We start from the raw sequence: 14,144 nt of genomic DNA on the forward strand, positions 1-14,144 counted from the left end.
AATGCAAATTGTGCAACCCCCCCAACAACAACCCAAAGAACCCCAACTTTTCAGAGCTTGTCTCACCAAAACTTTGAAAAGCAATCTGAAGTGGTTTGGATAATCCAAGTCAAAGGAGAAGGAATTTATTCTGTAAGAAATATTTGGTGTTTCTTAGCATAAACGTGGATTTTGCACATAACTGCTTCAGCACTGTTGCATCCTAACCCTGGGCAGTGTTCATCTTGTTGGATGCTTGTCAGCCTGGAAGCAGTGTTGTTGAAATGGTAACCTCCTGTTCCCAAGCATGATGTTACTAAATACAATGCCACACTTACCTCACTTCTCAAAGGAAAATCTCCTTACAGAATCCAAACAAGCTGTTCAGATATTTAACACCTGTCCTGCAAAAGTGCTGATGCAGTCAAGAAACATTTTCATGCCTTATGCAAGCTCTGGCTAAGCAGATGGATTCAGTCTTTAGCCATGGACTATCTTTTTGTGTCCAAAATGTACTCTGTAAGAGTTTTTCATATCAATTTACATTCTGCTGCTTTACATCCAGACATTGCAAGGACAGGGGTAGATTTACATTTCACTGTTTACTCTCTCAGCATAAAATGTTTACTATAGTTCCATGTGTTTTACACTCCTAACACTCTCCTTCCCTTCCCTGTTTCATCATTTGACTTGTGAAAAAGGACAAAATTGGACCTGGAAAATGTGATCTCCTATGAAGCCATTTCAGCCATGCTCTACTTTAATACAGAGTGCTGTGATCTGTTTTTCTCTTCAGGGCTTTTCATTTTATGGGGTTTTAAAATGTGATTTTACAGCACATTTGTCTCTGTTACATAACTAACTACCTGAGTCCAAATATCTTCTTGAGGTGTTTGTCCTGTCACTGAGGTAGAGATGAGAATAATAGGTGCTGGGCGGGGGGAGAATAAAAGCCTCTGAGGAGGTCATCCAAGCTCAACCTTATCCTAATTCTATTACAACTGAATAAGAATTCTTCACTGCTCCCATCTCTTATATTTTAAGGTGATGAATTCCCTCTAGAATAGAGTTAATTTATATGGCAGGAGGGTAGTGAGATGACAGATCAAATCCTTTTCAGTGCTGGTCAAAACACTGTGGAGTCATCAAGAAAGCAGTTTCTAATTGCATGTTTGGAGTTGTTTACAAACTGAAGTTGCATCAATGATTAGAAGTTCAGTAGGATATTTCATTGACAACTAAGAAGTTAGGAAAAACTGGAGGTAGAATCATAGAATAAACCAGGTTGGAAGAGACCTCCAAGCTCAGCCAGTCCAACCTAGCACCCAGCCCTGGCCAGTCATCTAGACCATGGCACTAAGTGCCTCATCCAGGCTTTTCTTGAACACCTTCAGGGACAGCGACTCCACCACCTCCCTGGGCAGCCCATTCCAATGCCAATCACTCTCTCTGACAACAACTTCCTAACAACATCCAGCCTATACTTCCCCCAGCACAACTTGAGGCTGTGTCCCCTTGTTCTATTGCTGGGTGCCTGGCAGAAGAGCCCAACCTCACCTGGCTACAGCCTCCTTTCAGGTAGTTGCAGACAGCAATGAGTTCTGCCCTGAGCCTCCTCTTCTGCAGGCTGCACACCCCCAGCTCCTTCAGCCTCTCCTCATAGGGTTTGTGTTCCAGGCCATTCCATCTGATCAGCACTCAATTCCAGGATTGAGGAGTTTGTTTTGTATAATGAGGAATTTTTGATGTGTAAGTGCCTTACTGCTTGAAACAAAAGGAAGTGTTCCCCCTCCACAGAGCAATATGGGAAGTGGTGTTTTGTGGACTCCAGCAGACAAGGCAGATGAAGCCAAAGTAACCAATGCTGGATTGGTCAGAGAGGTGAAAAATGTTGTGCTAGTGAAATGTTCTTCCTCTGACTTAGCAAAGTAATCTGGCATTAATATTTTCATTCTGATGAGCTCATTTCTGAGGTTTTTAACTTGCTTCACACACACATACCCTTCCCCCCTACACCTATCTCCCTTCAGACTTGTGCAGAAATTCATCTTCTGTTCTTGTCAGAGTGAGTTTGGTCTTACAGTGTAGCTGGCTATGAGATTGCAACCACTTAAAGAAATGCAACTCCATGGATAAGAGAGTTCAGCTGAAGTTAGGTTAGACCACAACCTGTAGTAGATGTTACCTTCATGCTCCAGGGCTCAAACAGGCCCTATTGTGCACTAATTCGTGACAGTGGAAGCACTGAGCTCCCACTTTTGTCAGTATATTGGAAGTCAGGTGCCAAGAATAAGCTACTTTGCTAAAACTGTCTGGAATTGTGGAATTCTAGTAGACCTGGTTCTTAAAAAAATATTGAAGCTATAAAAAGCTAAGAAGGAAATTGAGTTGCTAATCATATGGGGGTTAGAAAAATGATTCTTTGAAGGTCTTTGTTCAGTGTAGATTCATGATCATGATTTGGTTTTCACAGTCACAGAATGGTAGTGATTGGAAGGGACCTTGGGGAGATCACCTAGTCCAACCCTCCTGCTAAAGCAGGTTCTCCCAGATCAAGTTGTAGAGGCATATGACCAGGTGGGTTTTGAAAGTCTCTAGAGAAAGAGACTCCACAGCCTCTCTGGGCAGTCTGCTCCAGCACCCTCAAAGTAAAGAAGTTTCTCCTTAAGTTTGAGTGAAACCTCCTGGGTTCTGCTTTGTACCTGCTGTCCCTTGTCCTGTGTCTGGGCATTGCTGAAAAGAGCCCAGCACTATCCTCTCGACTCCTACCCATTAAATACTGATAAGCATTGATAAGATTCCCTCTCAGTCTGCTCTTCTTCAGCCCAAATAGCCCCAGGTCTCAGTCTCTCCCTCATCATCCTCATGGCCCTCCGCTGGACTCTCTGGAGTAGTTCCCTGTCCCTCTTTAAACCAGAGAGCCCAGATTGGATACAGTCTTTCCATTGTGGCCTGAGCAGAGAAGTAGAACCTTCCCTGACCTGCTGGCCACAGTCCTCATGCAACTCCAGGAGACCACTGACTGTCTTGCCCTAGAGGGACATCACCAGCTGATGGTGAACTTGTCCACCAGCACTCCTAGGACCTCCTCCACAGAGCTGCTTTCCAGCAGATCATCCCCTCACCTGTACTGTAACTGGGGTTGTACCTCCCCAGGGGGAAGGACCCTACACTTGCCCTTGCTGAACTCCATGAGGTTCCCCTCTGCCCAGGTCTCCCTGTGTGGCAGCACAGCCTGACAGGGTGTCAGCCACTCCTCCCAGTTTCAAATCCCAGTTTTGTTTCCTCCAATAAGAATGTGTGAAGGAAGGAAAAGAGGGAGAAATTAAGATGGGAAGAGTATCTCTTGTACCCTTCTCAAATTCCTGAGTCTGTCAGGTAATCCAGCTCTCACTAGCAACATTATTTCTTCATAAAGCATCCCAGATGAGTGTTTAATTAAGTTTTAGCTTGCCTATCTGAAAGTTTTGGTGATAGGGAATTTGATTTAGAGCTGTACTGCAATAAAATTATAAGTGAATGACCACTCTTACAGATAATAACTTCTCTTTCAGTATTATCTCCCAAGTTTTAGGCATTAACTAAGTTATTCTGTAACCCATTGAATAGGAGGCAGCATGTATCAAAATATTTCTTCACTCTTTATGAGTTAGTGTTTATTTAAGTAAGTTCTTTCCTGAAATGGAATTCTTCTCTTACAGCCAGCAGGCACACAACCAAAATGCTGATAAGGTTTTTCCATTCTCTTTCTCTTCTATTTAGCAGATAACTGTGTTGGCTTGGTTTGGTTTTGTTGCATAGTGCTGCACCAAGGGTCTTCACACCCTGATCACTTGATGAAGGCATTGCAGAATCCTTGGGTTGGAAGGCATCCTTAAAGGTCTTCTTATCCAATCCCTCTCCGTTCAGCAGGGACATCTCCAACTAGATCGGGATGCTCAGGGCCTTCCATCAAGTTTGACCTTGAATGTCTGCAGGGATTGGGCCTCAACCACATCTCTGGGCAGAATATTAGGTAACCTTGGGCAATATTTTACAAAGAGTCCATCTTTAGTATGTCATTTTCCCCCCAGTGTGTCCCAGTGCTCACTGCTGAGTGTGCTGCCTTCTGTGGCTGCTTTAGGTCCTGTCAGCGTTCTGCCCTCTTCAGAGTGCCTTTTCATTTTAGAGGTTTAGAGATGGTTCACTGAAGTCTTCTACCATAGTAATGTCTGACTTTTAAACTGATGAATGTATAACTCAAATGCTGTTCTTCAAAAAGCTGTAGTAGACACAGGTTGTATATGCACATGTACATGCGTGGATACAAGGGAAGGTGTTCTGCCAATGTTTGTCCTGCTGGTCAGGACCTTTTGGAAGTAAGTGAATTTTTTAACAGTTTTATTTTCCAATTGTTACCTCACTGGTAGTCAGTAATAGGTTTGTCTCTGTACTGCTTCACTTTGCTAAATGCAATCACCCTCATGGTAGGCAGTTTAATTCCAAACGACTCTGCGAGGAGTCTGGTGTCAGAACAGAGGGGGAAGTTCATGAGTCCAAACTTGGTTTCCTTTGAAGGCATTTCTTTCACTTCCACTGATACCCTGAGCCCCTCTTACCAACAAACTGAAAGAGTGCTTCCCTGTGATGAGATGGAAGAATGTGAAGTGGCTTCTGAATGCAGTCCACCTGTCTGAGAATCAGTACTCAGCGCTGGGGAAGGGGGTGTGGATTCACTGGACTGTGGGAAGACAGATATTGTACAGTTGATTCACTTGCACACGAGGGGTTTGCCAATGTCATCTGGTGATGTCTACCTAATAAAGTTTTGGAACAGAAAGAAAACTTGTCTGAATCTCTGACTCTTCTTTAAAAACTTAGGTGCATGAATGACACTTGAGACCTCTCTGGAGTCATGCCTAAATCTGTTGTGTTTGTGATTGTTCTTACAGAGTCAGAGAATGCCACAGAATGATTTAAACTTCACAGGATGTTAGGGGCCAGAAGGGACTTCTGGAGATCTTAAGAGTTCAGGATGTTCAGTTCAGTTCAGTTTCTGTTCACTCTGTTGCAGGACCTTCAGTCCAGTTGCTGATCACCGAACAGGTCCAGAGAAGGCAACGAAGCTGGCAAAGGGTCTGGAGAACAGGTCTGGTGAGGAGAAGCTGGGGCAACTGGGGGTATTTGGTCTGGAGAAGAAGAGGCTGAGGGGAGACCTTCTGGGTCTGCTCAGCTCCCTGAAAGGATGAGGGAGCCAGGTGGGAGGTGATTTCTTCTCCCTAGTAATAAGTGACAGAATGAGAGAAATGTTGCACCAGAGGGAGTTTAGGTTGGATATGAGAGGAAACTTCTTCGCTAAAAGGATTCCCAAACCCTGGAACAGGCTCCCTGCAGAAGTGGTTGGATCCCCATCCCTGGAAGTGTTTGGAAGAGGCAGAGGTGTGGTGCTGAGGGACATGGTTTAGCACCAGCCTTGATAGAGCTAGAGAGTGATTGGTCTTGATGATCTTGAAGGTCTTTTCCAACCAAAACGAGCTGATGATTCAGTCCTCAACTGCATTAACACTGCAGATGAAAGCAGTAAAGCCCAGCTTGCTGTGATGGATGTTGTCATGTGAGACACCCTGCCAGCGGCGGCATCCCTCGGCCACTGCTTTCAGTTTGAAAAGCCTCTTGAGATGCAGCACAACATTTTCACCTCCTCAGGAAGTGCTGAAATGTTAGCTTAAAATGCCACGGTGCAAAAGGAGGAGGAAGTAATGCTGGAATCCAATTTTCCCAGTTCCTTGTTAGGACCACTTCTTAAAGCTCCTTCTTTTGGCAAGGCAGCTTTGAGAGAAAGCAGCCTGTAGCTATGCACTTGAAATCTGCAATCCCTTGGGAGCTGACAAGAGTGATGGAATGTTTTGTCTGATGTGCTGGGGAATTTTTAAGTGCTGTGCCTAATTACCAAATTGCATTTGCATCTCCGTGCAGGGGCAGGCAAGGTAAAACATTTGCCTACAGTTTTGTTTCTGCAGGCAAGAAAGCAGAAAATCAATGCCCTGCGGTGAAACCCGCAGCAGAAATCCTGAGGCCTGTGCTGGCTGCCTCTTGCCAAGGACAAACCTTTCAGCCCTCACCCCAGCCCCCTCCAAAACAGTCAAGATTTGCAACGAAATGTCAAGGGCATCATACCAGAGGTTCCTTATCTGCAGGAATTCCAGCATGCAGCCTGCAGCAGGGGAAGGTTGGTTGGGAGGCCAAAGAAATCGATATCCCTGGAGCTCAAGCTGACGTTGCAGGCTCACTCCTCACCCACAGTCTCAAACTGGCAGACCTCAATCATAAACAGGGAGGTTCTCTAAGGAAATGACCAGAGGGTTGCAGCAGCTCTGCTCTGAGGACAGGCTCAAAGAGTTGGGGCTCTTCAGCCTGGAGAAGAGAAGGCTTCAAGGAGACCTTATAGTAGACTTCCAGTATCTGAAGTGGGCTATAGGAAGGCTGGGGAGGGACTATTGACAAGGTCTTGTAATGATGGGACAAGGAGTAATGAGTTTAAACTTGAAGAGAGAAGATTGAAAATATATGTTAGGAAAGGCTTCTTTGCAGTGAGGGTGGTGAGACACTGGCACAGGTTGAGGGTGGTGAAACACTGGCACAGGTTGTCCAGGGAGGTTGTGGAGCACAGAAGCACCCAATGTGATCAAAGATCACATTGGGTGCTTCTGTGCTCCACAACCTCCCTGGAGGTGTTCAGGACCAGGCTGGATGAGGCCTTGAGTGACCTGTTCTAGTGTCCCTGCCTGTGGCAGGGGGTTGGAACTGGATGACCTTTGAGGTCCATTCCAACCTAAACCATTCAATGATTCTATGCAGTAGCACTGATGTGCTCATCACAGGCTGGTATCTGCGATTTTAGGCTCTTCCCTTCAGAGGGCTGCTGTGCTTTTGTGGGTCCTTGCAGTGATGATCCCAGGAAATAAAGGTAAGTGTTTTCCCTAAATTGTTCATTCATTTGTGCCTCCTTCTAAGAAACAGCATTTCACTGTTAATAATTGAGTTAACATTCCCCCACAATGTCAAATTAATACTTGAACTTTTCATGCATTTGCTTAGTGGTTTGACTGCAGCTGCAAAACGAGGCAAGGGAGGGTGTTGGAATGTGGGATCAGTGAAAGAGCAGCTAATGAGAACAGGGTTATGATTAGCAGCCATGTGGGCAAAGCTGTGGTGCTGCAGGAAAGCCCACGTGGCATGTAGGAGAGTTTTGCCTTACCAACCACAAAGTTCACCTGGCAGGTTGGGAAGTCATCTTGTTTGTGTAGTCTGCTGAAATAGCTAGGAGGCTCTGCTGGAATTTCTTATAGCCTCAACTGAAGATGAGTAGGCATGGGCTGAGGAAGAGGATCTGACATGGGCAACGTGGACATCATATGGTCAGAAGACAGAGCATGGTTGGAGTAAAGAGCTCGTGTGGTGAAGGAAGGATGGCAGCTGCACTCTGCAGAGAGCTGTGTGTGGATTTTGCTCTTGAAGAGATTTCCAAATGATGTGAAGGGAAAGGTAAGTGACAGAGTAACAAATGATGTGAAGGAGAAGGTAAGTGACAGAGTAACAAATGATGTGAAGGAGAAGGTAAGTGACAGAGTAACAAATGATGCTGATGATGGAGAGCTACCCAGGACAGTAAAGATGAGAGCTAGGAACAATGACTGAATGGGTTTTGGCCAACAGAAAAAAATGAAGGCAAACTGGAGAGAGACTCCTTAGCATAGGAAGGATAAAAGTGATGCATGGTGGTTATCCTGATTGTAACAAAGGTCATTTCAACAGTGATGAAAAGACAAATCGTGACCAAGTGTTTTCTCTAGCTGAAGAGGTGATGAACCAGGGAGCATCAAATGAGGCTAGCAGAAGCTGTGATAAGGGAAGTCTTTATGCAAACAGCAAAAGACTGAAGGGAATTCCTGCCAAAGGGCACTGGAAATGCTGAGGGCTGAAGTGGAAAGTGGAGTAGTTTATAAGAGAGGTTTGTGCCAAGTCACTATATGTACACCTTGCCTGTGTGTTTGGAGACCTGGGCAGTAGTAGAGGGTAGCTTTGTTTGCTGTACCTTGCACCCTTTCCTAGACACCTGGTTTTACTGACTGTCAGAGATAAGAAATTGGGCCTCCTGGAGCATCATTCTGATCCATTGTTTTTAGGTCATCCTCTTTGTCTTTGCATTGAAAGGCACCATGTAAGCGGGATGCCAGATCCCAGCAGTGATCCCTTGTTGCTACCTATCAGAGCTGTGCCAAGATTTGCATCTCCATTTGTGTTGGGTGTTACTCCAGATTTATCAGTTTGAGCTCAATCAGTTGCAGTCAGTGCATTTATCACCAGCAACCTCAAATCTGCTCTATCTGTTGCTTTAATATGTTGAACCTATCCATTATTTTAACCTTCTGAACCTGTGTCAGGGGCGCTGGAAAAGAAGCAACCATTCACTTGCCAAACAATTGCAGTAAGAATCCTGGGGTTCTGAGACAGGTTGTGATGGTTTGGGTGTTTCCTTCCCCCCCCCCCACTTTAGAAATCACCCAGACTAGATTCAGCCAGCTCTGGAAATATGAATTAAACTTATATTTACAGCTAGCACAAAATACAAGCAGATATTTACAGTACATACAGTTATAGGCAGAAATAGGCAAGATAAAAAGGTAACAGAACACAGAAACACAACAGCCCTCCCAGAAACCTGAGTCCCCAGGAGGGGCTCTCAACCACCCCTTCACCTTCCCCCTACCCCTCTCAACCTTACCCCAGTCCCATGGAAGAATGGAGGTTCAGCCAGGGGGTTAGGAAGCAAAGTGGATTAGTCCAAACTGGAGGGTGAGGTTAGAGAGTAAGATGCAGCTCAGCCAGCAGCCCAAGTGAGAGTGGTTATCTATGTTTTGCTTTTCTTGTTCCCATACATCTCAGCAAGCCTATGAGCGAAGCAGACATCACCATTGTTTCCCTTTCACAGCCTGGAATCTAGTTCTTCTGACCAAAACGTTCTAGCCTGCTTCAAACTAGCACATAGGTGGATGTTGAGAAGTTGCCCATAAGGTGCCACTGGCAGAGGTTGCTGTGGGGAGGATGGTTCTGGCAGCAGCCTGCCTCCATCCTGGCCTCTCCGCCAGCAGGCTCCATCCAGCCTTCTCCTAGCAGCTCTCCCCGAGCCTTTCTGCTGTTAGCTTTCTTCTTCTCAAACAATGCCTAGTTTAACCTTTAGCATGACCAGGTGCTGATTGTCTATTAGCAAAGCTTTCAAAAACTTGGCTTCATCCTGGACTCATCTAACTTTTATGAGGTGATATGAGCTGAGCTAATAACAAATAGGTAGTGGCCAACCTTTGCCAAGTCAAACAAGCATGAGTTCGGCAGAGCTTTCCAGTAACACCTTCAATGTTTCAGACCTCTGGTGTCTGCTGTTGCCTTTTACTCAAATTCCTTTACAACAGGCACTCTGTCACCTCTCTGCTTATGGTATAAAGAAAAAAAACCCAACCCAAAACCAACCAAAGATCATTTTTCTACCATATCATGGTTCTAGCCCCAGCTGCAGCTAGGCTCCCTGTAGCAGCTCACACATCTGTCCCACTCCTTCCCCCCTAGTAGGGTGGGAGGGAGAAACTGGGAGCAAAATGCAAACTCCAGTGGGTGAGATAAGTAGAATTCAACAGAACTAAACCTCCCATAACATGGCAGATGTGATGTTTATGGTGTAGAACACCCCACTGCTGCTACTGCTGCCTGTCCTGGGCATGTCTCCTCCCAGCTTCTTGTGAAGAAAGTGAACCCTGTCCTAGCTGAACCCAGGACACAGCATCATAACAGTTTGCCTGCACTGGGAAAGAGACAGTGTTCTGCTGGCTTGCCTGACTGCATTCATAGGCTTTGCTCCCATGAAATGAACCACAAAGAACATCTAGGGACTGAAGATGCTCAGTCAGGCCAGCATAGCTAGAACAGCAGATGTGCAGGCTGAGGGCACACAGCCTCAAGCTGTGCCAGGGCAGGTTCAGGCTGGAGTTAGGAAGAAGTTCTTCACAGAAAGAGAGATTGACATTGGAATGAGCTGCCCAGGGAGGTGGTGGAGTCACCATCTCTGGAGGTGTTTAAAAGGAGGCTGGATGAGGCACTTAGTGCCATGGTTTAGTTAATTAGAAGGTGTTAATTGGTAGGTTGGACTGGATGATCTCAGAGGTCTTTTCCAACCTGGTTAATTCTGTGATTCTGTGTAGGTGCTTCTTACAGCCCTTCTCTTCTGGAGTAAAGTCACTTTATCTTGGAAAAACCTCTGTGCTAGGTTTTTTGGGACATCACTCTAGAAGCAAATGCTCACCCACATATTACTTTTCTGCCTGCCAATAATGATGTTACCAGTTGACTGTATCCTCACCTGTCCTTTTGGCCTGGTTTTGGTTCAATAGCAGCAAATCCATCTGCTAAAAGCAGTCTCCTCACCTAGACAGAGACTAAAAGCAGTAAGGTAAAGAGTTCACTTGCAGAAGTTCCAGTGTAGTTCAACGTACTGGGAAATGTGATTCTATGGAAAATGCTTTCTACTCAGTCTGGTTCTGCTGGCAAAGATGTGAAATCTTAGAGACAAAGCACTTCATTTTGCTGAATCTCCCTGCTCCCTTGCTTTTCTGACAGCCCACCATGCCAGGAACAGGAAATGCTAAAGTGAGTCAAGAGAGGTGGCATTAGATTTATGGTCTATTAGTGGTTTACATCATGCTGAAGTAATACTGTATGGCACACTCCTCTGGAACCAGACACTTAGTGCATGTGTGCAGGAGCTAATGAAAGTTAAAAACAACCCCACAGAAGAACAGCACGTCAGGTATATTTCATAGAATCACAGAATCAAGCAGGTTGGAAGAGACCTCCAAGCCCATCCACTCCAACCTAGCACCCAGCCCTAGCAAGCAACCAGACCATGGCACTAAGTGCCCCAGCCAGGCTTGGCTTCAACATCTCCAGGGATGGCAACTCCACCACCTCCCTGGGCAGCCTATTCCAATGCCAATCACTCTCTCTGCCAACAGAGTCCTCCTCACATCCAGCCTAGACCTCCCCTGGCACAACTTAAGACTGTGGCCCCTTGTTCTGTTGCTGCTTGCCTGGCAGCAGAGCCCAACCCCACCTGGCTGCATCTCCCTTCGGATTGTTGTAGCCAGCGATGAGCTCTGCCCTGAGCCTCCTCTTCTGCAGGCTGCACACCCCCAGCTCCCTCAGCCTCTCCTCACAGGGCTGTGCTCCAGGCCCCTCCCCAGCCTTGCTGCCCTGCTCTGGACACCTTCCAGCACCTGGTTCATTCTGTGCCTCTGCGGACGTGGTTTTAGCTGTGGTTAGTTGTGCAAAGCGTTTGGCGCCACCCAGTGGTGAAGTGTTGTATTGCATGCGCAGAGCGCTCGTAGTGTGAGAGCAATTGTTGGAGCTGTGGGGTAGGAAGGAGCCTGAAGGAATCTTCGAATCCATTTTACTGCCGCGATTTGAAAAAGTTCCTGAGGTTTGTTTGTTGGGTTTTTTTTTTTCCCCCAGGAAAAGTACCAGATTTAAATGGTTGTGTTTCCAACAGATCTAATTTGGATTCGTAGTCATGAAATCATAGAAGGGTTTGGCTTGGCAGGGACCTTAAAGGTCATCCAGTTCTTACCGCCTGCCATGGGCAGGGACTTCTCCTGCTAGCCCAGGTTGGTCAAAGCCTCATCCAGTCTGGCTTTGGACATCTCCAGGGAGGGGGCACCCACAACCTCCCTGGGCAACCTGATCCGGTGTCTCCCCATCCTCATTGCCAAGAAGTTCTTCCTAATATCCAATCTAAATCTACCCTCTTACACTTTAAAACTGTTACCCTTATTCCATCGCTATACTCCCTGATAAACCCCCTCTCCTTCTTATCTGTAGGTCACTTCTAGAAGATCACTCTGAGATCTCTGCAGAGTATTTTCTCCAAGCTATACAATCCCAACTCTCTCAAACTGTCCTCTCAGAGAGGGTGCTCCAACCCCCATCTTGGCCCTTCTCTGGACCTGCTTGATCAGGTCAATCTCTTTGTCCAAGGGGATGGGGTTCAATAGCTCCAAGTGCTCCACTTTGGCCACAACAACCCCATGCAGAGATACAGGCTGGGGTTGGAGTGGCTGGAGAGCAGACAGACAGAAAGGGATCTGGGGGCGCTGACTGATACCCACCTGAACATGAGCCAGCAGTGTGCCCAGGTGGCCAAGAGAGCCAGTGGCATCCTGGCCTGCATCAGGAATGGTGTGGCCAGCAGGAGCAGGGAGGTCATTCTGCCCCTGTACTCTGCACTGCTTAGACCACACCTTGAGTGCTGTGTTCAGTTCTGGGCCCCCCAGTTTAGGAGGGACATTGAGATGCTTGAGCGTGTCCAGAGAAGGGCAACGAGGCTGGGGAGAGGCCTTGAGCACAGCCCTACGAGGAGAGGCTGAGGGAGCTGGGATTGGTTAGCCTGGAGAAGAGGAGGCTCAGGGGAGACCTTATTGCTCTCTACAGCTACCTGAGCGGTGGTTGTGGCCAGCAGGAGGTTGCTCTCTTCTCTCAGGTGGCCAGCACCAGAACAAGAGGACACAGCCTCAGGCTGCACCAGGGGAGATTTAGGCTGGAGGTGAGGAGAAAATTCTTCCCTGAGAGAGTCATTGGACACTGGAATGGGCTGCCCGGGGAGGTGGTGGAGTCGCCGTCCCTGGAGCTGTTCAAGGCAGGATTGGACGTGGCACTTGGTGCCATGGTCTGGCCTTGAGCTCTGTGGTAAAGGGTTGGACTTGATGATCTGTGAGGTCTCTTCCAACCTTGCTGATGATACTGTGATACTGTGATTGCTGGGGTCCCCAGAGCTGGGCACAGTACTCCAAGTGAGGTCTCATGAGAGTGGAGCAGAGTGAATTACTTCTCTCGACCTTCTGGCCACACTTCTTTTGGTGCAGCTGAGGATGATTGATTTCCTGGGCTGTGAGTGCAGAGTTTGTCTGTTTGTTTCAGCTGGACTATATCCCAGTAATCACTGTTGGTATTTTTCAGTCTGGGGTAGTTTTCAAGGCACTGAGGTTTTATTTGTTTAGAGAAAACCAACATGGAAATTCAGTTTAGGATAAAAGCTTAGGGTGTAAACTTTTCCATTATTCTCTTTGGGATGCCTTAAAAATGTTTAGGTCTCTAAAATGCTCAAAAAGCTACCAGGCTTGCTTAACCTTTCCTTACTGACCTCTGAGTGGGTCTAAATGGGGCCAGCCATTCAGCCTGGTAGTCTGCAAGAGAGAAAGCTGTAGGTAGGAAACAACCAGAAATAAAATACAGGATTTAAAGGAGCCCAATTAATCTGGCTCTGTAAGAATAACAGCAACAAAGTCCTTTGGTAGACCAAACCAAATTCTGCAAGCTGGAGAGACTTTAAATTATGCAGCAATCATGCCCCAGCCTTGCTGCAGATAACACTTAATATATGCATAACTTGATTAAAGAAATAATTGGCCTACCTGTGGGGTAAAATGGTCTGTAATTAGCCTGGCTGATTGTTACATAAATGTTTGTCATTTTGTCAATGTGTGCTTATCAAATAAGGATAAAAAAAGAGAACTTTTTATTTGCCCCCCCCCAAAAAAAACCAAACCCAAAGCCACAAACCTTGCTCCCATTAAGTAAACGTTTCCATTGTGATGGTTTGGGGGTTGCCCACCCCACATACAGACAATGAAATCACCCAGACTGGACTCAGCTGGCTGGAAGTCAAGGAATGAAGCTGTATTTACAGCTTAGCATAATTTACAAGCAGGTATATACACAATGTTTACAGTTCTATACAAGTTAGGAGTAATACAGAAACACAATACCCCTCCCAGAATCAATCAGAGTCCCCAGGAGGCTCCTGAGCCAAGCCTGCTCCCTCTCCTACCTCATTCCCTCCCTTCAGACATAACCAGATCCAACCCACATATATCTCACATGATAAATCTGGAGAGGTCTGAGGTGAGATACAGGCTGTGTGGCCATCCAGAGGGACCTGGACAGACTGAGAGCTGGGAGGTGATCTGCTGGAGAGCAGCCCTGGGGGCCCTGGTGGCTAACAAGTTACCCATGGCACTGCAATGTGCCCTGGTGGCCAAGAAGGCCAATGGGATCCTGGAGTGTATTAGGAGGAGTGTGTCCAG

General features: G+C 46.6%; 1 protein-coding gene across 5 annotated transcripts in view; it reads left to right on the plus strand.

Moving 5' to 3' along the window:
• TPD52L1 (TPD52 like 1) overlaps window positions 1-14,144 on the plus strand; it is a 153,278-nt gene that overhangs the window by 69,416 nt on the left and 69,718 nt on the right. For 4 of the 5 annotated variants that reach the window (XM_064170094.1, XM_064170093.1, XM_064170091.1 and 1 more), the window contains exons 5-6: window positions 5,033-5,107; window positions 6,860-6,925. In XM_064170094.1, the coding sequence (XP_064026164.1) occupies window positions 5,033-5,107; window positions 6,860-6,925 (141 nt within the window). The remainder of the gene's footprint in view (window positions 1-5,032; window positions 5,108-6,859; window positions 6,926-14,144) is intronic. The other variant, XM_064170092.1, reaches the window with a different exon arrangement.

This window comes from Pogoniulus pusillus, chromosome 33 (genome assembly GCF_015220805.1).
Source record: "Pogoniulus pusillus isolate bPogPus1 chromosome 33, bPogPus1.pri, whole genome shotgun sequence".
Lineage (NCBI taxonomy): Eukaryota > Metazoa > Chordata > Aves > Piciformes > Lybiidae > Pogoniulus > Pogoniulus pusillus.